We start from the raw sequence: 25,152 nt of genomic DNA, 5'->3' as shown, positions 1-25,152 counted from the left end.
CTCCAATCATTCTAGCACCAGACCTCCTGTGTAACTCTAAACTGGTAACCTGTAAAGACTTTTAAATCATCCCTTATATTTGTCACTATGCCACAAGCATGCATAATTCTAAAGCCTGACATGTCGAGTATCTATTTACTCGACGTAACAATCTTATAATTTACCCAAAAATAGGTTAAACCACTATACAAATACCATGTGAAATAAAAAAAACACAACAGCAATTATTTTATTCTCCAGGCCTTTGCTTTCAGAAAATATATAATGTTTGGGAGCTCCAAGTTATTTTCTATAGAAAAAAAAATGCAGATTTTTACATGTATTTGAAAAATATCAGAATTGGCCTGGGTTTGAACTTGTTAAGCATCAAAATAAAACGCTCTACCTCTCCTAGACAGCTTCTTAGCATCTTCCTCAAAACTGCACAGGAGGTTTTTAACTTGGTTTGCCCAGCAAGTAGCACAGAATTAAAAATATGATAAAATACACTAGCTCTTACACTGCATGTGCTGTGCCATAACCCAATTGTGTAATAGTCTGTAGTTCTCCACTGAGCCTTTCACCATCTCCACCAATAGGTCATATGCTGCAGCTCGTGAAGAATGAGATTTACATTTGGGCTGCCGTCTATCCTTAAGACTGGGTAGCATGAACAGGAGGTTGAAAACATCTCTGAGGAATTCCTGAAAAACAAAAATCCAGTTACATTTTGACAAGTGAGCAAGGGAACAGATTTAGACACAAAATAAAATTAAATATACCGCGCAAACTCAGTTATAGATAAGCAAATCACTCCCAAATTAGTCTATGTATCATAAAATGAGTTTTAAACAGTCCACAATAGTCCATAGTGATACATATTATGTATCTCACAGAAGTAAGTACACCCCTCACATTTTTGTAAATATTTTATTATATCTTTTCATGTGACAACACTGAAGAAATGACACTTTGCTACAATGTAAAGTAGTGAGTGTACAGCTTGTGTAACAGTGTAAATTTGCTGTCCCCTCAAAAAAACACACAGACATTAATGTCCAAGCCTCTGGCAACAAAAGTGAGTACACCCTAACGCGTTTATCCCCCCCCCTTTGGATTTACCTGTAACCGTGTGGATTATGGTTCACCTATGCCTGTTCTACCGTCACTTTTGTGAGTATATTTCCTAAATAAAATAAAATTAGTCACTATTGAGGTAATGCGCAAGGATTGTGCGCTCTTTCATACTCTTCTTCAGTATGTCACAGTACATGTTAGCATTCATGGTTCCCTCAATGAACTGTAGCTCCCCAGTCCCGACAGCACTCATGCAGCCCCAGACCATGACATTCCCATCATCATGCTTGACTGTAGGCAAGACACACTTGTCTTTGTACTCCTCACCTGGTTGTCGCCGCACACGTTTGACAGCATCTGAACCAAATAAGTTTATCTTGGCCTCATCAGAACACAGGACATGATTCCAGTAATCCATGTCCTTAGTGTGTTTGTCTTCAGCAAACTGTAGGCTCTCTTGTGCATCATCTTTAGAAGAGGCTTCCTTCTGGGACGACAGCCATGCAGACCAATTTGATGCAGTGTGCGGCGTATGGTCTGAGCACTGACAGGCTGACTCCCCAACCCATTCAACCTCTGCAGCAATGCTGGCAGCACTCATACGCCAATTTCCCAAAGACAACCTCTGGATATGCCGCTGAGCACATGCACTCAACTCCTTTGGTCGACCACGGCGAGGCCTGTTCTGAGTGGAACCTGTCCTGTTAAACCACCGTATGGTCTTGGCCACCGTGCTGCAGCTTATTTGCAGGGACTTGGCAATCTTCTTATAGCCTAGGCCATCTTTATGTAGAGCAACAATTCTTTTTTTCAGATCCTCAGAGTTCTTTGCCATGAGGTGCCATGTTGAACTTCTAGTGACCAGCATGAGTGAGAGCGATAACACCAAATTTAATACACCTGCTCCCCATTCACACCTGAGACCTTGTAACACTAATGAGTCACATGACACGGGGGAGGGAAAATGGCTAATTTGGCCCAATTTGGACATTTTCATTTAGGGGTGTACTCAGTTTTGTTGCCAGTGGTTTAGACATTAATGGCTGTGTGTTGAGTTATTTTGAGGGGGCAGCAAATTTACACTGTTATACAAGCTGTACACTCACTACTTTACATTGTAGCAAAGTGTCATTTCTTCAGTGTTGTCACATGAAAAGTTATAATAAAATATTTACAAAAATGTGAGGGTTGTACTCACTTCTGGGAGATACTGTAGTTCATAATGAGACTAAATTACAGCACAAAGAAGGCAGCTCCACTGAGAGACTGGAATGGATCTCTGAAATACAGTATAGAAGAAAAACAAAGGGGAGCCAGTAAATTGCTGAAGTATCCATATCCCTTCATGTTATAGCACGATTTATTATATTGTATTTATGTTTTAATGTTCTTGCAATTCTGTTCTGTACTCTTGTTCCCTTTGGAGGATAATGGTTGGAGTCCATTGTGGTTGCGAAGCCTTGCAGCACTTCTGCCTTTCCTCTAGTGCTGGAGTGGCTCCATAAGTCCCTTCACTAGAAGTATGAGCATCGCTATCCATAGCCTATCAGCTCTGACAAAGGAGTTGATAGGCCTAACAATTTCTGGTTCCATGTTCGACCGTGGTTCCCGATGACTTCCTAAACCAGCTGACACATGGCTACTCAGCTTCCTCATCTCCATCCTGGGCATTGGATTGTGTGTGAATTATCCTTTTATAGATGCTACATTACTGATACGTGCTCCTGTTGTGGAACTATGAGTGTACATTTGGCTGCTTATTAAAGTTGTTTCATACTACTGCACTTAGTGGTGGCCCCTTGTGTTTTTCTACAAAAAAAAATTTGTAATCTTACCTGCCCTTCCCTTGAAAATTTGAAAGGGGGCTTATGTTTGATGACACTGGTAGCAAGCCTGAGGAGTCCTGTCATACCATCATCTTCTATATTACCATCTTGGTAGTCCATGATTTCTCGGCTAAAATGTAAAAACAAAGGTACATAATTTTATATAGCTTTATAAGGGCTCAATATATAAAATACAGGTGTTTTGAGTTTAAAGATTTAGTTTACATGAAAATAAAGGTTTTTTTTTTTTTAAATGTGAAGGGCACCTATAACCCATAGGGCAGCACAGTGGCTAAACGGTTAGCACTTCAGCCTGGCAGTACTAGGGTCGTTGGTTCGAATCCCAGCCACAGCACCTCCTGCCTGGAGTTTGCATGTTCTCCCTGTGCCTGCGTGGGTTTCCTCCGGTTACTCTGGTTTCCTCCCACACTCCAAAAGACATGCTGGTAGGTTAATTGGATCCTGTCTAAATTGGCCCTTGTATATGAATGTGAGTTAGGGACCTTAGATTGTACGCCCCTTGAGGGTTAGGGAATGATGTGAATGTACAATATATATGTAAAGTGCTGCGTAAATTGACAGCGCTATATAAGTACCTAAAATAAACAACGCTACAAAGCACTGCGCAGTAAAAAAAACAAAAATGTCTCCCTTCATTTGACTCCTGCAGTAATGCCACAGCTTCTACTTTTCAGAATTTCTTTTACAAAGGTTTATATTAACAGATAGCATAGACATACAGAGCCAATTGACTGACAATAAGCCGGAGTGTGCAACATAAATCAAACTATAGTTCCAAAATATAGTAGGACGAGAGAGAATTACAATGAGTAAATTGATGCAATAGTCAAACTGAACCACAGCATGAAAATTGTGTTCTGATGTTCTTAAAAAGAGTATAACATAGTTGTCAGTATTAATTAAAAAAACAAAAACAAAAAAACAAAGTGAAACTGGAGGAGGTCGAATCTCAAAAGTGTGAGTAGATGAACTGAGCTACAGCATTTTTTCGGCTACTGGACCAGAGGGGTGTCATTCAACTGGTGTATTCAAAGAAATATAAGACGATGACCTCCCAGGTTGAATAGGAGGGACTTAAAAATGCAGGGGAAAAAGAGAGAGAAAAAAAAAAAAGAAGATGGGGGGAGGAGGGGGGGGGGGTGTGGGAAGCAACAATAAGGGCTCGTTCACACCATGGTGCAGACGTCATCCTCTCTGCAAGGGCACAACAGAATCAACCATTCTCCATGTGCCACCTTTCAGAAATTCAAAAGCCGCACTAACATTCCCCATTTAATTTTGGACAGAGCGCTGTTTTGAGTCCCGATGTAGCATTCCCATCAAGCATTGTGCCTATTCTCTCCCTCTTCTGTGGTTGGGCTCCACAGCTTCACCTCACCTGAGCATCAGAACGAGCGCAGAGTGGCCCAGTGACTTCAATGGTCATGGATGCCAGTGATGCCTGTCGTCCTTAAAAACCACTGAAGTCACCAGCCCCATTGACTTTCATGGCCAGAGATTCCCAGCCATACAAGTCAATAGGGATGGTGACGCCACTGGTTAAGGACTCGGCAATGCAGACATTGCCACCATCCTTAACCACTGAAGTTAATTTGTCCCTTAACCATTAAGTCTCTGATGTCCTTAAGTAAAGGCGTGGGGTCCCAGTGATGTTACTGACAATATATGAGCAAGGATGTCACCTTGTATACAATAACTGTCATCTACCAGACTTTACATTCGGCAGGTGACAGAGTGACACAGAAGGCTGGTCCATTCCAGGGGCTTGTTGAAGCACCCAAAAGAGCTTGTTGACCAGTCTATCCAGGTGGTCAACACCCTGCTGTGAGTGGGGCTCTGGAGGGGGAGCACGAGTGAAGCACTCATCGCATATTTTTGTTGACAAGATCACCAACACAGTCACGTTGATATTTTCAATGTGGAAGGTGTTTTGTAGCACCAGAACTATCACGCATGATTCATTTTAGAAGTATATGTTTCCACTAGCAGCACTGGACTTGCAAGGGGCTCTTTTGGGCAAGATGAAGAGGAATTTCAAATTTTATTTGTTTTAGTTTTTTTTTTATTTTTGAGGTTTGGCAAAGGAATTATTTTATTTATTGGACATAATATTATTGGTTTCAAATGCATTTCAATAGTTTTTAGCACCTTTCACATTATATGCTAATAGGGGAAGGTGCACTGCAGTCCTCATCACATTTTGTTGTATGTCATTCACGCATGTATTTTACACTCGTATGTTATATTTTATTTTTTAGTGTCACATACTAGGGAGGGGCATTATAGTGCCATGTCATATGGTTTGCACTCACACAGCTCACAATGGAGTCAGACAGCTCAACTGGTTCATCTTATTTTGCTAGTGTAAGTTTTCTGGTCACACATCTTAGAGGAAGGTGTATTGTCGTACCCACACTAATTTCACACTCAGCATTGGAACTAGGTGTGTTCCACTTATTTATGTAATTTTGTTCATGTTAGATCATTGAACACATATTGGAAGGATGGTGTTTTTACACCACTACACTCTGCTATTTAGTATAGGTCTCACATCACTACTAAGAGTTCACAGTTTCGGAGTGGCAACGCAGTATCCCTATTTGTATTGCAGCAGCCCACAGGTCTTAATCTTGTTTGCTGCGCAGGTTTCCTTGATTTATCATGGTCTTGAATTAATTTGTTAGGAAAAATCCTTTTTTTTGTGTGTGCAAATTAACAAGTCTTGTTTGCAATCAATGGCTGGCATTTGTGAGAGTATTTTGTAGTATAGTGTCCCATAGAAAATATTGATTCTGAAAGGAAAGTAAAGGTTTTCTGACAAATCTGTTGGGGTGTACTCATTTATGTTGAGCACTCTACTTTAAATATTACACTTTTAGCAGCTTCCTTCTGGGGGCTATAAAACAGGTTAGTTTTTAAAGGCTTTGAGATCACCCTAATGGAAACTGGCCCTAAATTATATGAAGATGATTAAACAGAAAGTGTTAAAGATCTCAAGAGAAAGTGAGACAAAATAGGCTGCACCTGCAACTACAGTAAGAGGCATACCTGCGAATGCAGTCGGCTAAATGTCTTGCTAACGCATCCAAATCAAGCAATGTTGTCTAAATAAAGAAAAAAAACACAACAATATTTAGTACTTGAACTAAACATCCAGAAACAGACAGCTTTCAAATCTACTCTATTCACTGCAGGTACATTTTCCTGAAGTATGTGTTTCACAGTGAATGAGTCGCCACCAGTGAATGTTTAGTGAAAGTCACATACACTGCTTTATAAATATGCCTTAGGTATTGCCAGACAGGACAGTTAAAGTGTTTGTAAACCTCATACCTGAAATATGACCATATACCCTCTATAGTGTGTACTTGTGTCAATCCAGAGCACTAAGTGTAATTTATGTCTGCTGCCTTGTTCCTCTATCAGCCTGAGTCGCTTCCAACAAGTTTTCCTGACATCCAGAGAAAAAAGGTGACAGAGGAGGGAGCTGCAACAGATTGACAACCTCAGCTCTGTTCCTGTGTGAAGGAGGTGTGTCCCATCCCTCCAATCAGCTCTCAGAGCTCTCCTCACTAGTGTAACTTTAGGTACCTGCCCCTGCTTTTCAGAGCCAAGAGATCCTGTGTAAATTCTGCACTTTGAATGGATGTAGGGGGAAAATGGCTGTAGATAAAAAAGGTACAACTTATGTAGGATGATTTGTTTTGTATCATCTGACGCCAGTCATTTCACTGGGTGAATGTAAGGGTTTACAACCACTTTGAATCCCAAGAGGCACACTCACCAACTGATATAAGACATTCTGGGTCCAATTTAAATTCAGCTAGCAGGCAGAGTATGATGGCTGTTTAATAAAAGGAGGATTAAATATCTTTTTTTTCGTAGTTTACTACCGCTTTAATCAAATTAAAAAAAAATCTCCCAGCAAGTTAAGAGCATAATGTGCTAGTATGCACTGCATACTAGCAAATTATGAAAGACTTACCTGACAAGGAAGCCCTCCAGCAGACCGCTGTCATGGCTCCCTGAGGCTTCCATCTTTACAAGGTCCTCCTTCCGGGTTCGTGAGCTGTGAACATCTGATTGGCCAAACCGCGATGTTGTCACTCCTGCGCATGCGCGAACAGAGTTTTGGACGCGGCACGGCTCTCTTAATAGACGGCAACCCATCCATTGACAGCGCAGTGCACATGCGCCATTGACATCACTGGTGCATCTACAGTAAATATCTCCAAAATGGTGCACGTTAAGGAGATATTTACAATACCTACAGTATCTTATTAAAGGTTTACCTGTAGGTTTACTTCTACTTTAACCCCTTCGTGCCGGCGCCTCCCGGCCTTTTCAGAAGCTGGGAGGCGGGGCGGAGTTTAGGGTTATGTGACCGCCGTGACACGCCATCACATGATCGGGAAAGGTCCTGATCGAAAGAGGATATCGGGACCTTTCCGTGAGCGTGCATGCTCGCAGTACATATGTTCGTTTTTAATAGAACACAAATGTGTGGATTCTCGGCGTCTAGGCCCAGATGCCGGAAGGCCGCACATTTGTGTGCGGCCGGCATGAAGAGATTAAATATTCACATATTGATGGACCCTTGTTTTACATATGCCCTACAAGTTTCTTTATACAACAATGCCTCATAGTTTGGAACAAATATTCTCAAACTGAGACACTACAATGTTCTTCTATCAGACACAAACAAAATATAAAGAAAGTCAGTATGCCTTCATCTTCTGAATATATCCTGCAAATTGAACTGCACAACATACAGCATTTCGCATTAGAAAACAGTCGTAATAAAATAAGCTTTTAAAAAATTCTAAAGTTTTGTATTACCAAGTTCTAAAAGAACACTACAGTTTTTCTCATTTGTTTTTCACTTAGTCTGTAAAGCCATTTTGCTGTTACAATAGAGTACACTGTATTCCAACTATACCTGGCTCGCATCCTTGACATGAATGTTATCTATCAGTTTACACAGTAACCAAAAATATTCTTTACATCCAGGTCGTAGAATGGTTTCTTCCTCATAATCCTCTACCTGTGAGTAGAACATAATATGTTTTTAAAAACAACATATAGCAGGGTAGAATGAATCAAGAAACACTAAAAATAACCATTTTGAATAATAAAGGACATGACTAAATGTCATAACTTGTATCATATTGACTAATGATTAAGATATTTTTACATAGTTTAGAAATGGAACTTGGGGCAGTTAAGTCAACAGAATGACTCTTATTTGATCTTATTGAGTTACACGAGGCATGCTGTCTACTTAATGACTTGTTAGCTGACTAGTCAGATCCTTATGTACAGATATCCACTACTTTGTTTGCTATGTTACTCTTCTAAGATTAAGGGTCCCTTTACTCATGTCTCTCCTCACAATTTCTAAATGCTCACATTCTGTGGGACTGATTTACTAAAACTGGAGCACTCAGAATCTGGTGCAGCTGTGCAAGGTAGCCAATCTGCTTCTAACTTCAGCTTGTTCAATTAAGCTTTGACAATAAAACCTGGAAGCCGATTGGTTTCTATGCAGAGTTGCAGCAGATTTTGCATGTTTCAGTTTTACTAGATTTCCCCCTATATGTTGAACATAAACTGTTACAACGGTTACTGTTGAAACAATTGTTCCATTTTGATTTGTCCATGTATGTCCTTGTTATTGTTAAATATTTAATTTTTAATAAAATTATCATGAACTAAAAATGGGAATTTTCTACTCATCATAAAATCCTATTCTCAGAGTCAAGCAACATAGAATAATGCAGCCTCAGGAGAAATGGACACTAGGCTACATAAACGCTGAACACCAGCCCCTTTGAAGCTATAATACCTCCCACTTTGCCAACTGTAGCGAGCAGTTTAAAAAGGAAACAATAGCACATGCGGGGAGGGAGCTGTGTCCCTGAGTGGATTCAGAAAAAAGATAACAAAAAGAGTACAAAAATGTTATTTTCTCTATCGTCCCATTTAGGGACACAGCTTGATGATAATTAAGCAATGTGGGGATGTCCAAACTGAGAAAAAGGAAAACAAGGACACTACACAACCACTTGCTGAATGTTTTGGCAAAACACAAGAAGAATCAATGGACCTGGATAAACAGCTGACAGCAAAAGCATGTTGCGATCGAAGCACAATCAAACAGACGGCCAACTGGTTGCCTAGCATAAAAAGCCTGATTTTGAAAACTTGAATAGGATTTGGTGGTGGTTCCGCAATCTAAGGAAAAAAAAACAAAAAAAAAAACCCCAGGTTGTTGATGCTGATCAGACCGGAGAAAAAAAAAAAAAAAAATCAACATCTCTGGGAGGGTGGGCTTAAGAAATGAGAGAAGCTTACAGGGTATTTCATTTTCCTACTTAGGAAAAATAGGAGAGGTTTCCAAGAAGTGAGGGGAGCCTGGGCCGCAGTACGGCTGCCAGAAGGTAAAAAGGAGAAGATGGCACTGTGATTCTAAAGAACACATACTCTAGAGCAGGGGTGGGCAAACTTTTTGACTTGAGGGCCGCAATGGGTTCATATATTGGACCCGGGGGCCGGACCAAGAGTAGATGAATGATGTGTATGTGTCATCCATAGTAAGTATAGTAATATTCCCCCATAGTAAGCATAGTAATTCATCCCCCATATAGTAATTCATCCCCCATATAGTAATTCATCCCCCATAGTAATTCATCCCCCATATAGTAATTCATTCCCCATATAGTAATTCATCCCCCATATAGTAATTCATCCTCCATATAGTAATTAATCCCCCACATAGTAATTCATCCCCCCTATAGCAATTCATCCCCCCTATAGCAATTCATCCCCCATATAGTAATTCATCCCCCATAGTAATTCATCCCCCCTATAGTAATTCATTCCCCATATTAAGTCCCCAAGTCCCCCCTGTGTCAATTCACTTACCTTTGCTCCGCGCGTTCCTCTCGCCATGTTGCCGCGCCGTTCCGGTGTAGCATGAAAATCTGTCTCCTATGAGGATCTGTCCCCCTCGACGTATCTGCGCATGTGCCAGTTTCAGGCATTAGCAGCCGATCGGCGATCTCCGGCACATGCGCAGATACGTCGAGGGGGACAGATCCTCATAGGAGACAGATTTTCATGGTACACCGGTCTTCAGGGCGGACTGTGAGAGGAGCCTAGCGGGAGCCTAGCTCCGCGGGCCGGATTAAAAGGTCCGCCGGGCCGTAGTTTGCCCATTGCTGCTCTAGAGTGAACCCCAGGATCAAAAAAAGGAGGTTAGGGGATCTGTTTGGGCAAGAGAACTCCCTTGGGCAAGAATGTACCAAAAGGGATACAGAAGATCATTGCATGTGAAAAGAAAGGAGCCACCTTGCAAAAGGGAGCTTGAAAGAGTAAAGCCAGGGCATTGAGAACGAAGCTAAGGATTTGGTCAACACAAATAAAGGAGGCTACATATTAAGAATTTAAGCCGTTCTAGGGGAGTCTTATCTCATCAGGTGATAACCACCTGTCCTGTTATGTTTGTATAGGGTGAGGGGAGAGATATGCATGCTGTCTGCTGAAGAGAGTGTATTCACAGAGTTTAAAATACCACAGACTGGTGAGCATCAATGAATTAGAGATACAGGATCTAAGAGAAGATTTTACTGAGCAACCATATAACTACTGTAAGGAAGCTTATCATGTATCAGGGCATCTACACACTGCAAAGCAATAATCAGGGACAGTGTGACTCTTACGAAGCTGGTAAAAGGCCTTGACTGGTGCAAAGAGGGGGAATTTTAACTTGCCTGTAAACTCCACATCTTGGAGCACTGTACAGAACACAGGCACAGCATTCTTAAAGCCCAGGGTTATAGGCTTGTACCTTCAGGTGATTTGGTCACTTGTAAAGCTTTCAAGGACAAGCCCCAAAAGGGTGTCTCCCCAAAACCCCTGCATTACTCCATGAATCCTCAGTTTTTCAAGTAAACAATGCAGAATAACCACAGAACAAAAAGAGACGGTAACCTCTGCCCTGTACTATACTCCAAAATATGGTATTAACAGACACAGGCATAGTATTCATAGACCCTGGGGCACCCACAGTCAGTAAATAAGGGTAGCCAACAGGCAAATAGGACTGTGCTAACAGGTCCAACCAAAACAATGGCTAACGGATTCAGCTTCAGTGTGCCGCTGCAGAGGCTTTAATGCTGAAAGCTTCATATGCAGAGCACTGCACATCCACCTAGCAAAACCTGGAGAAGAAGATGGTGAAGGACTAGAGTTCTAAACTTTTAACTTGTAATTCTCTGTACCCTTGATTAAATCCACAGCTCTGTAATGTCTGTGAACTAGGAATTGCAACAGACATATCCCCACTCCTAGGTGTGAGGGTGCTTTTTCATTGGGAAGATTTGGTATGAGTTGACAGCCTAGTTTTAAGCCAAAAGGAAAGAATGAAGATCTAGAAGTTGAAGTCTGGATAGAAGACAGAAAAAAAGCGGCACAATTAAGTTGGATTTGTTGGCCCTTGACTTGCAAAAATTTTATAAAATCTCTCATGTGGTGGATATAGTAATAAGTCTAAAATAGGTCAGGCAGAGGCCTAGCTACTGTAAAAAACATAATGACAGGACCCTGGGTAACTATGCCAAAGTCAAATTACTTTAGTTATTTTTAGGGACTGTTCACATTAGAACATGGGGTTGGAAACCAGTGTTCCATGCGCATTTCCGGCACTGCGTTCAAAATACAGAACCCTTGTGATCTGCAGCAGGTGTAACTACAATGTCAACAACACACCAAACACAGGTTGCATATGCAGTACATTTGTCTTCATCAAATCGCATCACACAGTAATGCATGCACTACTTTTGGGAGTGGTGCAGTGCGATTTCAGCCCATTCAAACAAACAGGCGAAAAACAGTGTATTCAATTTGCACAGAACACAAGCATGTTCCTGTGGGATTCCTAGTGTGACCCGGACCATGGAAACTTTTATGGAAAATGACAGGTTATGCATGTCTAACACGTAAGAGTCCCCCCGAAAAGGGAAGGAAAATAACACTCCCAGTGACCTTAAAGCTGTAAACTCTCTAATATGCCATTGCTAAGTGAGGGTCTTCCCCTGCAGGGCACTCATGGAATGGTGCAGACTGAGGGAATTAAAGTTAGCCGCTATAATAGAACTGCAATGACCCAGGTGCTAACAAAGTCCCTGTGACTGTATCTCTGTGGAATTAGGTAACGGAGAGACAGTGAATCGTCTACGCATGACAGTAAAAAACCTTCTGTGTGCAACAGTGCCCCCAGCCCCCTCAATACTTACTGGAGCCTCATTGGGACCCAGCGATGTTGTCCCGGGTCTCTGCCTCCTCATTGGCTGAGACAGCAAGCGGGAGCCACTGCTGTCAATCACAGCCAGTTAGCCAATGGGGAAGGGGGGGGGGGGCAAGCCGTGGCTCCGTGTGTGAATGGACACACGGAGTAGCGGGTGATACCATAGCAAGCTGCTTGCTGTGGGTACACCCGACAGGAGTGAGGGGCCAGGAGAGCCTGTTGGGGACCCGAGAAAAGGAGGATCCAGGATGCTCTGTGCAAAACCACTATACACAGTAGGTAAGTATAGCATGTTTGTTATTTTACCCCCAAAAAATGAACCTTTAGAATCAGTGTTTTACAATCTAAGTTTTTTTTTGTTTTAATTCTATATAGCCAATCCAGTGAGTTACAAACCTCTGCCACACAGCACAGCCAGCCAGGTGACAAATGGCAATTTCGTAGTTCAACTTTGCAATTTTCACCATGCCTACTCCTGTCTGCTTATTATGATAATGAATCACTCAATTGAGTCACTGACCAATGAGCTAGCGGGAGTCAGTTTGGAGGTGGAGTGTTCACTTAAGCGCAGGTCCTAAACACAGTGACAAAAGAGGCAAGACGAGGACAAAGACAGGATCTGCCTGAAGCAGAAGCAGGAAGATTTTTTTGCACTGCAGGAACTGCTTTCTCTCCAGCAAGGACAGTAAACAGCAGAGCACTGATATCACCAAATTTCACTCAAATCTGACAAGACTACCAGTCACAGTGCAAAAAGTTAAATGTTTTTACAATGCAGATTTACAGTAATAATGCTGAGTACACTTGGATAAAATTTAGCTGGTTCAGCAGGGACCATCCAAATGTCTGTCTGTGGCCCTCCCTGCTCATCAGAAAAACCTAGATACCCTTAATTAGCTTCATTGGTATGATTGGTAATGTAGTTAAGAGAGGAGGAGGGAATCTCAAAACAAAGAACGTAAGAATGTTATAGGAACTATTGATGGGAAGTGAAAGACATTTATGATTTGTGTCCCACTTCTAGAGCACCACTGATGTAGGGGCCAGAAATGAAACAAGATAAAAGCAACTATGTCTGATGTACTGAAAATATTCCACTTACCCGAATGGGTTTTAGTGCTTGAGCATCAGGAAGAAACTTTAATAATGTTGATGCAGCCAGAAGCAAGAATGATCGATTTATTGAGTCACCGCCATCCAGACCAGAAAGGGACAGCTTGTACAGACCATTGCATGATTCGTGCCGAACTGCAGTCTTTCAAGGAAAGCAGAACTTAATTTTACACGTCAGTCCAAACTGTGCATATATTAAACAGCTAAATATTCAGAATTTTTCTAAAACGTTCTACTTTGAAAAGATCAGGTAATGAAAGGAATATGGAAACTGCCCAAGTCAAACAGTATAAACGCCTGGGGCTTTCACCTTCATTCTTACTTTACCATCTAGTGAGTCATATCAATGAACCAAAATAAGTAAGGAAGGCTTAAGGCTCCATGCGCATTAGCGGTTTTTTTTTTAACGCTCAAAAAAGGTAGAAAAAATTCTGGATAAAAACCGCTGACAATAGCGTTTAAATAGCATTTAGGAGTGCTTAACTGGCATCTTTTCAGTACATGTAGGAGGAAAAAAAAAAAAAAAAAGCGTTTTAGTAGTGTTTAGAAACATTTGCTTTTTTTTCTAATGGAAAAATGCTGAAGATAAAAAAAAAAAAAAAAAACTCTACAAAAACAATTTTTTTCTGCTCCTAGATGCTGAGGGCTGGCTCACATATATGCAGATTGGATACGGTTTGAACTGCATCCAATCTGCATGACATGTGCAAAAAACATTGCTTCCTATGGTGCCTGTTCACATAATATATGTCCGGTAGACTGGCGGTGCAGATTTAGTGCGGTTTTAAAAAGAGTCATGTACAATTTCTGAGCAGTGCCTTCAGGATCAGGTGTGCATTACAGACTATTGACTTGTATGGGAACCATTTCTAAACCGCATGTGTGTGAACAGGATAAAATCCTGAACCTGATATAAACCTGACAGGAACCTGAGCTTCAATCCGCACCGCACATGTGTGAATCAGCTCTGAAGCTCATAAAAAGCTAATAGCCTAAAGTAATGTGCATGGACACATAGGATAATACTATTTAGCTTCTAGGAGCAGAAAGAAAATGCTAACAGCTTCTAGGAGCTTGAAAAAACACTAGTGTGCATGGAGCCTACCACCTGACATGCATTTCTGTTTTAGTAAATCACCAAATAGTTAAGGATATGCCCAGTCTTGAAAACAGGTAAGCCCTGACAGTTCTCAAATTCCTATACTGTTAGTTTATAAATGGCCTTTCAATCAGATTTAGTGTTCTTTGCTTATTCCCAATCTAATTCTATTGTAAAATGCCTATAATTCTAAAGTACATTTCTAACAAGTTCTGTTATGCAGTACAATGAGTGCACAAGAAAATATGTATAATTTAGCTGTGGCCCAGAATGCTGCCGCATCTATAACCCTCCACTCCCAAGTCTCAGCCTTATGAAAAAGAATAATGAAAACTCTTGTTAGGGTTGGGCTCCCAAGACCACCTCAATGGTTACTACAGGAAACAACAGTATTAAATACTATTTATATATTCTGATTTCATTATAAATCAGATTATCTATCATCACAATTTACACAGAAACAGAAAAAAAAATACTAACATTCATCAGAAAAAAAAACAAAGAAAAAATGGGCAAAAATAGTAATTTTCACATACCTCTAAATTCTATACCTTGGAGTACAGTACAGGACACAGAAGCTGATTCTTAGGCCATGGGTTACATGCCTGGTTATATAGGTACACTGGAGGGCAGTTCCCAGCAAAGCTTTTGCCAGTGTTCAATCATCTGAAGGTAGCAGCATGTAACAAATGGTCCAAAAATAAACTCTGGTGTCCTGTAATGAACTTCAAGGTATGTGAAAACTCCTACTTTTGCCTAATTTTTTTTTCTTTCATTGTATTTTTTTTTGTTTTTGTGTAATTTGGGAAATATTAAATAAAATGTGATTTAAAAAGAAATAAGGATACATAAAAACAGTATGTAGCACTTTACACATTAAAGCCCACCTAGACACTGTAGGTACCAAACTCTACAGACTAGCAAAAAATGGTATAACTAGGGAGACAGGTTACCAAGCCCAACATACTAAACTCCTGCCCTCATTTTATCCCTTCCAAACCCAAGATTATATTTCTACAACCAGCAGGACCAATTATTAGTATATTGTGCACATCCTCTATGTTGTCATGCGTACTTCTCAAGAAATAACCTAATTTCTATCAACCAGCTTCGGCTACCCAACTTTTTTAAAATGAGGTTTCTAGCCACAAACAGTAATCGCAGAACAGCCTCAGTGACATAACAATTTAGATTGTCTATTAGCAGCGTACCCTAGACTGCAAGCAAGATGGTTGCATTCTAACTTTACATGGAAAGCCTGGGTAATAAATATTAAGAACTTCCTGCTAGTTGCACACTAATATTGGGCACCTACAATATAGATATAGAAGGTAATTTAAATTCTTGTGTCTACATGTGGAATATAAAGCCACTTTCAATAATGAATTTAGAACCACCTCCCACTGCTCATCTGAAACAGTTCCCCAACTTTTTCCCAATTAGATTTACAATTGAAGAGAATATTTTGCCAAATATTTGGTTAAAAGGTAGAAAACCTGTATAACAAAGTATGTCAATACCGCTGGGACAGTACCGACATCCAAAGTAAGATTTTGGGTTCAGGATGAGTGCTGAATTTGTAAATGTTGAAAAAACAGTTCTTACAAAAAGGACAATGCTTGGTCACTTCTAGAAGACACTCACTGGACTATAATGGAGTATATTTAGAAAGACTTATTACGCGCCAACAAATGTTTTACAGTATTCCACACTCCTCCATCTAAATATATAGTAGGAATGCCTGAAGATGAACTTAAGTACCTCGTCTCCAAGGCATACAACCGGGCCATGCTCCACAAAAAGAAATTGCAACATTTTATCTCTTCCCCATCCTGCAAAGTGTTGAAATTGAGAATAAATAAAATATATGTGGGCAGAAGGGACTCTGGAGAAGGCTCTCCCATCTCCCTAGGATACATTTCTTCAAACTTGTTTCAGGCAGGCACCCTTTAAAATTTGGCATAATCTGAAGGCACCCTATTCAAATTTTACATATTGCAGCAACATCCACACATGTAAGACACCAGCGTTAGAGTTGATATTTATTTTCTATGCAAATACACCTTTGTACACGGTTTCTCTCCCTCACTCAGGCAATTTGGCCCCAGTGCTGACGGGGAGAGGCAGGGTAGGGGCAAATAAGATGCTGTGCACCCTCTTCATCAGTCAATTATGTTAATGGTTGTTAGGATGCTGGCAGATAGAAGGTTATAATGATGCACAATGAAAACCTGAGCCTTTCTTTAACTAAAAGGTAGGCTTGATCTACTGCTGGCTTTTACACAATTTTAGGGCAATTTTTAGGCATTTTGTCTGGGAATGATGAGAATTGATATAGCAGGCACTAGTCAACAACGAGTACCGGCTATACCAATCCTCATCATTCAGTTGTGTCTGTGCTGGGAAGACGAGTTCTCCTCACCCTTAGATCAGGTGGGGGACCGATGCTGCATCCACCTAGGTAAGTATGATTTGGCAAAAAAAAGGAATTCCTATACTTCTCTTTTAAAAAAGTAGATTCTGACTTGAAACAAAAATGTGAAAATAAGTCTTGATTCAGCTAACAGCTGGGAGCTATGCAAAGAGGGGTCCCCTCGAGATATACTAAAAGCACAAAACATGCTTTAAATTTAACTCTTAATGAATTTTAACTATAAGACCTAAAACTTGACCATTTTTTTAAGATAAAAAAAAAAAAAAAAAAATCAAAGAAAAAGCAGTTACAATGCTTTACTGAATTTCACAAACTAGGTTTACCTACAATGATAGGCACGAGATATATTGAAATCTTACCTCAGGAATAAGAAGAGTTAATTTTTTGAGCCAATCTTGTAAATTATCACTGTCTGCAAGGCTAGATTTCACCAAAGAACAACAATGAGCCCAACTAACCAGGAGCCACATTGAATAATGTGTAACTAGAGAGCAAAAACACAGGAAATATGTAAATAGTCACAAGTTCTGCTTTAAAATGGCTATGACTTCCACAACAGCAAACAAGGTTAAGGTACTAAAGTACTGAGTCACAAAATGGCTTCACACTTGCAGGAAAATTTGTACCCACAGTATAAAGCAAAGAAATATGGACAATAATACATCATTTAATTAGTATGAAAAAGCAAAAATGTACTGAATCCCGAGTTAGGATTGACTACTATTGAATACTGCACACCCCTGCTGTTTGCTTTATAGTCCGTAAAGATGAACTCCTAGTAAACAGCTAAATAAACAGATGAAATGTGTACATGGTACAGAAGTTACTTTAGCTACCAACAGATCTTTATGTCTATCTAGTTCTGGGATTACCATAGCTATGCCAATCAGTATGATCTGTTGGAATCATAGCATTGGAAGCGTTTTGTTATATCTGGCAAGTGAAAAAAACCCTGTTGATCTTGTCAAATTCAGGGCCGTCATGGAGCCTCTGCACATTTCCTGCATTACCTCAAAGAGTCTATTTAGGCCTACTAGCCTTTATCTTATGCTACAGAGATAGGAAAGTGTGAGTTGAGTAGTCTAGAAAAAGACATTGAGCACAGCTGATACCACTCAGACCAATGCTGTGTGTAAGCAAACAACAGGGCTTAAAGCGTTACCAAACCCAGGACCCTGTATTAACTATATCTCGTCTCCCACAGTACACAGAACATGGAAATGCAATTATTTTAGTAAATATAAACTGCTAAATACCTTTTCTCATCAGCAGTATATAGCAGTCTTGTGACATCTATTAGTATCTGGCTGACCACTGGTCAATCCTGTAGGAGTAGTTTTCATTCTCCTCTGACTATCCTACAAGGCTTCATGACCCCTGACCCTCTGTCTGGATAGTGGTGACATGCACCCTCCCAAAAAAACAAACAAAAAAAACCCCCACTAACTATACACCCCAAACTGAGTATTTTCAGAATGTCTCCCAGGGCTCTGTACTATCAGCAGATGGATTGGGGACTGTGGAAGAAGGGGAAGATCAGAGAAGACAGGCTCAAACAGCCTTTTTACACAATGTGCAAGATTAACACCTTAGGTTCCATAGTGAGTAAAAAAAACAAAACAAAAACACGGTAACACTAAGATGCGAGTGTATTACTGGCAGATCAGTGGGTGTTTTTCTGTACTTGCAGGTTTTGTGCAGGGATAAAAGTTGGGGAAATGTGCAGTCTGTGATTGCACAATGTAAAGGAGAGGCAGCTGACCGATACGTTCTTCAGCCACTCTACTTTCTCATCATCAGCATGCAGGCCCACTGGCTAAATCTTTGTGCTGCTTCTCCCTTTCCCAATTTGAACTCTGTTTTATAGTGAACTGCAAGAGGCTGACACCAAATCAAATTCAGGTATTTACATTTAAAGTATAACTAAGGGCAAACATTTTTTTTTCCATTTTGGATAAAGTAATGGAGGGTTATAACCCATCAGTCTTTTTTGCCATATAAGTGGGGAGATTTGTCTTCAATTCCTGTCCCAAAGCAAACACAACAGGAAGTGAGAGAAAATCTCTGCAAATTAATGTAACCCCTTGGGCCCTCCCCAGGTCACCAGAAGTTGTATTCCCATTGGAAGATGTCCCCTCTAATACTTTTTTCTGGGGGCAGCCCAGAATTTGGAATTTTCTTTTACTTTCAATTATAACGGTAAATAGGGCAAATAGAGAGGTAAATCTCTCTAACAGGGGAGCAGACAACAGTAAAATCTGACAGGTGTTCCAATCTATCTCCTTGCTATCCAAAACTAAAACAAAAAAAAAAATCAAAAAAAAGTTTTGCCTTTAGTTATGCTTTACTGTAATAAATATAGAACAGCATTTAGGTAATGTATACCAAACAGAAGTTTAGAAGTAAAAAGAACAGTGCCTTTTTTCCCTGTAAGAGCTTTATTGGATATCCAAAATATACAGTAGAAATACAGGTACACATAAGCAACAAAGCTTATCAAGGCCTGTTGCACACTGTAGCTTGAAAAAGCTCAGTACAGCGTGTTTTTTATGGAGGTAAAATGTAGCCCATTATTTACAATGTGCCTTTGCACACAGGTGCATAAATAAGTGCAGCAAATTCCAGATTAAAAAAAAAAAATTGTAGGAACCGGCATTTTTGGTCAGTAATTTACGCTGCCTGTGCGCAAATACAAGCATATGAGCATAAATATTTACAATTTCCCCAAAGAATATATTGAGTGCAAATGCGCATGCATGTGCGCAAATATGCGCACGAATACACATAAAACAAGTGCCTGAAATTACGGTTAAAAAAGTAGATGCTCAAATATCAGTACTGTGTGCAAGAGACCCAAGGAGTTCAAACATATCAGGCAATCATCAACAAAAATAAAAGGTCAGAACAGTGCCTTTTGTAAATACTGATTTTTCCTGAACAACAAAACTCAAACTAATAATCAGAATGAAATTAGGGCCTGCAAAGTCAGTATAAAAACTTTTAGACAGAATAGTGCCACAGATGCATAAATATAAGAATCAACACAAATGATGTAAGCAGAAGTAAAAAAAAAAAAGGGCTGCAAAATTATAAGAGAAAACTAGTTACCTTCATGCCTTGACCTATGATCAGATTGGGCTTTCAGTACCCTGCAATAAGAACACACCATGTTATCAAGCACATTAAACTTTTACCATGTTAACATTTTTAACATTTAGGACGTAAAAAAACAAAAAACAGGCCTGAAGTGGCTAGATTTAGTTACACTTTAAGTTAAACCTCAAGAGGTCCCTGCTCCCACAGCCTCCTGGGATTATCAAGTCACATACTCTATAAGGCTACAGGAGGCAGGGGCAGGAGCAGTGGGTGGACCTGGCATACATCACAAGAACCCTATGAGTAGAGAAGACCAAGATGGCAGCAGACTGGTGATTTGCAGTAGGACAACCCTGTATGTGCTATGCAGGATGAGTATGAAATCAAGGAAATCCAGAATAAGTAATGGCATGGGGGAAACCAAAGTGAATTGTGGGAATGCTACATAAGGAACAGAAAATCTCTTTAATTTGGCCCCAAGCAATAAAACCTGACTAGGGTATTTAAATCTTCCCCATTCTATACAAACCAAAAAGTAAAGATAACACATGCAGCAAGTCTTATACCCCAGATGTATGCTAAACCCCACAGTGAACGTAAGTGAAAAATGATAACTCACCTTTGGGCTAAATTGTCATAGGTATAGGCAACAGACATCAACCTCTGAATCATACACGTTCCTTGTACCAGTACTAAAAAAACCTTCAGATACAAAAAAAAAAAAGTGCAAATTAATTGCTAAAAACCCCAACGACCTTAAAAGGGGAAATCAAAATTGAATGGGAACCAAAATAAAGTATCTGTGCTGCTTTTGCCAACTTCCTTTAGAAGCTAATGCTTATAATGTATACTAGTTCTTTAGCTTTAAAGGGTAACTTTGCTCTCATGAGAAAAGAATAGCAAATTAAGAAAAAAACAAAAAAAAACAGCACATACAATTGCTACACATGTCATACTGTAATTGAATGTTCCTTTTCAATCTGCATTGCTATCATTTTCTGTAAAACTGAATGCAATATGGCAACCTGGAGGTGTTCTGTGCACCATTGGTGTACGGAACTCCCCATGGATGTCATTTCCTGCTTGTGTAATTGGCTCACAGAGTTTCCCAGAAGTATGCACAAACATACAAACTAGATTTTGGGCAACCTCTGCAACAAAAATGTCATATTTGGTGAGATACTCTCCTAGGGTTAATAACTTCTAAAGGGATCCAGACCCTGCATTTTCCTCATTAGAAGACTACAAGTGCATCAGATGATCAACAATGAGAAAATCACTCCCATTAAGATTCATTCTGCAGACAACATGAAGGACATTGATCACCCAGAGGAAATTGTTTTTGTCTCAACAAGTGGAGACAATGATGTGCTTTAATGTGCCCTGTACTCTGGCAGCAAAGTCAACAGAAAAAAATCTGAGAGAAAAAAAGGCTTGAAGTAGAGCTCGGTCATATAACTAGAGTCCAACACAATAGCTATATATCTACTATAGATGAGCCTGTTAGTAAGCCAGCAGCCTGCAACACATTAGTTTTAAGTCAGGACAGGTTGTATGGCTAACTAGGCACTCCCTCACTGACTATACTTATGCCCAAGCACAGTCACATGATCTCTCATATATGGAAGACCCGGTTTTATGATAGAACCCACTTTTGGTGGACTATCAAGAGACTGTCACTTTGCACTGAATAGGCTCTTTAAAGCAATTTGTGCTACCATTGCAACATTTTTACATACTTGCAAAGCAATATTTTTGTTATTGTGTTCATTTTTAAATTAATTACTGTAGGTAGGAGCTCTCAGCAGACAAGAGTTGCCCTTTGGACAAGTGATGAGACAACACAGAGGTCATTGTTGTCAATGAGTCGGCTGACTCAGACTTGCATTGCAAGAGGGAGTAGAGCACAAGCATTGCAAGGCACTGCAAAACAGGAGATGCTTTGGTAATATAATCTTTATCGCATTGAAACAAAGCAACAACTTAGGTTTTAGCCTTCAATCCCAACCATAAATTTATAATCTGAATCTTAATGGCACTTTTCTATCCTTTTAAGTGTTCTGAACAGTTGGTCAAGAACCTGGTAAGATCAGTAAGCTAACTGCAGTTCTGTAACCTTACACTGCATGGCCTTGCTACACTAGAACTTGTGTTTATAGAAAAAAGACAAAATAATGTAAAATTCATTAACTACATATATCTGTTTTTTGGAAATAATGCAATCACACTGACTAAAACCTTCAAAAATCAAGAACCAAAAGCATGCAAATTACTTACCTCTGTTAAGCGAGGTATATGGAGGCCTTTTGAATGATCTGCACCAGACTTTCTTGATTTTCCAGGCCAAGCTCTTTTCCTGTGGCTCTCTGCTAATCCCGACCAAGCAAAGACATCATGATATGCCAGATCCAGATCTGCCGGGTCCACGGCAAACTGACATATCAATTTTAGCAAACATGCTAAGCAGTCCAGCTGCCACTGTAGAGACACAGAACAAAACTTTATTCTGATTAAACAAGATGTCTTCTTTATTTTATATCAACATATGAAAAGCGTTTATAATTCATTTTAACAAAATTTTGAGATTATATAATGCCCCTACATTGAAACCAGAGTTGCTTTAAAAGTATAACTAAACCCAAGAACCAAGGCCTATATATATTTGCAGATTACCAGTCTGTAGTGGTAGTAGTGACTGCATTAGTTTCCTAAAGGGACACTAAACGATAACATCTGCCAAAAATCATCCATACAAATTCACTATTTAACCCCTTCACGCCTAAGGGTAAAACAAATCTAAATGCCTAAGCACAATTCTGCACCGTTGACATGTGATAGCAAAACCGTACATATCATCACAACTACTTTGCACATCCAGGTGGATTATACCTTGATTTTTTCAGGACAAATTGGGCTTTCATTTGGTGGTAAATGGTAATGGATATCTCCTGATTTTTTTTTCATTATCAAAGGAAAACTGGCCAAAAATAGTAAAAAAAATCCTTTTTTTTTATTTAGCTATGTGTTTCTTGTTATGACCATAACCTACCACCAAACAGCAACCCAAAATAAATTCTCCAGCTCTTGACGATCGCAGCGATACCATATATGTGTATGTTATTTGTTGTTTGTACCCGTAGTACAGCCCAGAAACCATAGTGCGCATTTTGTTTTTGTCTTTTTTTTTTTTTTTTTTTACCTAAAACACACTAACACTAACTGACACTGACATTAACACTAACTGACACTGATACCAATTTTTTTTAAATCCTGACCTTGACCTTTGACCCTGACCTTTGACCTTGACCCTGACCTAAACACTAACCCTGGCACTGAACTAGATCAAACCTTGATCTAGGTATTTTTTTTTATTTTTTCTTTTATTTTTTTAATATTTATTTATCTTTTTTTTTTTTTTACAAACTTTTTTTTTTCTTCTCTCTGACAGGAGTTCGAGAGATACAATGTATCTCTCTTCTCCATTCATAGAGAGAGAGAGAAAAAAAAAACAAGGGGGCCGGGCTGCACAGTGACTGATCACTGTGATAGCCAATCAGAGGCTATCACAGCGATCATGTGACCCGGGACCGGGAGTCCCGGGTCCCGATCGTTAGAACGGGACCCGGTGCTCTCAGTGACACCGCGGTCTCGGTGCTGGGAGCGCACTGAGGGGCGCGCTCCCAACACAAAGACAGGTACGCAAATATGCGGCCCCACGGAAAAAAGCCCAGGTCCGTGAGGCCGCATATTTGTGTTACGTCGGCATCAAGGGGTTAATGGCCCTGTAATAGATTTTTCATGAAATCATTTGTTACTTTTTGGCCTCTTTGTAACATCCTCCACGAGCACCCAAATTTCCATTTGTTTGATACAAGCAGTACATGTTCACGGTCATGTGCATTGCTGTGTGCACACTACAAATACCAAAGTACATAAGGCATAGTTCGTAGTCCATCTTGAGAGGGAGCTAGACCCAACTTAACAGTGTGGGCACATTCCATGGAGAAAGAATGTAGCCAACCTCCAAAAGGAATTAGAAAAGTACCTTTTGTTGCTCTCAGCCTCTTTCAAAGTTAAGAATACATACCAGAAAAGGTAAACCTGACTGCAGCACATTTCCCCCCCCCCAAATCCTTACCTCAGCTCCCTCCGATTCAGAGACGTTCTCGACAGCTTCTGCTGTCTGGGGACTCTTCCTCCCCATTGGCTGAGACAGCTGCGGGAGTCCATTGGCTCCCGCTGCTGTCAATCACAGCCAGTGAGGAGAGAGTGAGGGTGGGGTAGCCGCGGCTCTATGTGTCTTATGGACACAGAGCAGCAGCTCAGGGACAAGCATGCATTGGTGCCCCCAGGGCAAGTGGCTTTCCATGGGGGGCACTACTCGACGGGGAGGACCCAGGAGCACCAGCGGGGCCCGAAAAGAAGAGAATCGGGGCTGTTCTGTGCAAAATCACTGCACAGAGCAGGTAAGTATAAATATGTTTGTTATTTAAAAAAACAAAAAACAAAACAAAAAAAACAAAGCTTTAGTGTCACTATGTACAATTCAGGCAAGTGCTAAAAAACTAACTTTCTGTGCCTCGAACTGTGCAAAATACAAAACACCTCCCCATATGTACTGGAGATAAGGGTGAAGAAGGTGTTTGTAATTAAAAAATAAGAACAGGGGGTGCATGCATACAGTGGAACCGAACGCTTGCCTTCTGAAAAAGCTCCACACTCAAAGCAAAAACCATTGCGTAACATGGAACACCAACTCAGCTGATCCACTCACTGGTCACTCCAGCAGTTATGGACTTGACCTGTGATGAGATGGTGGTGTGATGAGCCAGCAACCTAAAAGTAGAAGGGGAAACCAAAATTCACTTACCCTGGTTGGCCAGCATACCTCAGCCAGGATGGAGCACAGCACAAGGAAAGGCTTAGATATAAAGTCTTCTGCACAGCACCACAAGGAAAGGCTCAGCTTTAAAGTCTTTAAAGACAACCAGCTGGGTATATAGCCAAAACCTGATGCCTCTCTCTCTTCAAACCTGAAGAACATAGTACAAGAGGAACTTCCCAAAGACTCCGCAGCCATTACCACAGAGCTCTGGTGAGAGATCTGCAAAATAGGCCACCATACAGCCTTGCTGAGAGGTAGAATGGATGAAGCCACCACGGCCCTCAACAGTCATGAACAGGCCTTAGAAATAGTACA

General features: G+C 40.4%; 1 protein-coding gene across 5 annotated transcripts in view; it reads right to left on the bottom strand.

Annotated features, from left to right (window-relative positions):
- Nucleotides 1–25,152, bottom strand: part of USP34 (ubiquitin specific peptidase 34) — a 244,271-nt gene that overhangs the window by 104,517 nt on the left and 114,602 nt on the right. For all 5 annotated transcript variants that reach the window (XM_089669184.1, XM_089669187.1, XM_089669185.1 and 2 more), the window contains 9 exons: nt 22,230–22,430; nt 20,572–20,654; nt 19,965–20,005; nt 17,216–17,340; nt 13,313–13,465; nt 7,843–7,947; nt 5,952–6,007; nt 2,892–3,012; nt 500–683 (listed from right to left, as the gene is read on the bottom strand). In XM_089669184.1, the coding sequence (XP_089525310.1) occupies nt 500–683; nt 2,892–3,012; nt 5,952–6,007; nt 7,843–7,947; nt 13,313–13,465; nt 17,216–17,340; nt 19,965–20,005; nt 20,572–20,654; nt 22,230–22,430 (1,069 nt within the window). The remainder of the gene's footprint in view (nt 1–499; nt 684–2,891; nt 3,013–5,951; nt 6,008–7,842; nt 7,948–13,312; nt 13,466–17,215; nt 17,341–19,964; nt 20,006–20,571; nt 20,655–22,229; nt 22,431–25,152) is intronic.

This window comes from Staurois parvus, unplaced genomic scaffold (genome assembly GCF_062004578.1).
Source record: "Staurois parvus isolate SC_StPar_1 unplaced genomic scaffold, SC_StPar_1.0 ptg000070l, whole genome shotgun sequence".
Classification (NCBI taxonomy): Eukaryota; Metazoa; Chordata; class Amphibia; order Anura; family Ranidae; genus Staurois; species Staurois parvus.
This window is presented reverse-complemented; position numbering and strand designations above follow the sequence as displayed.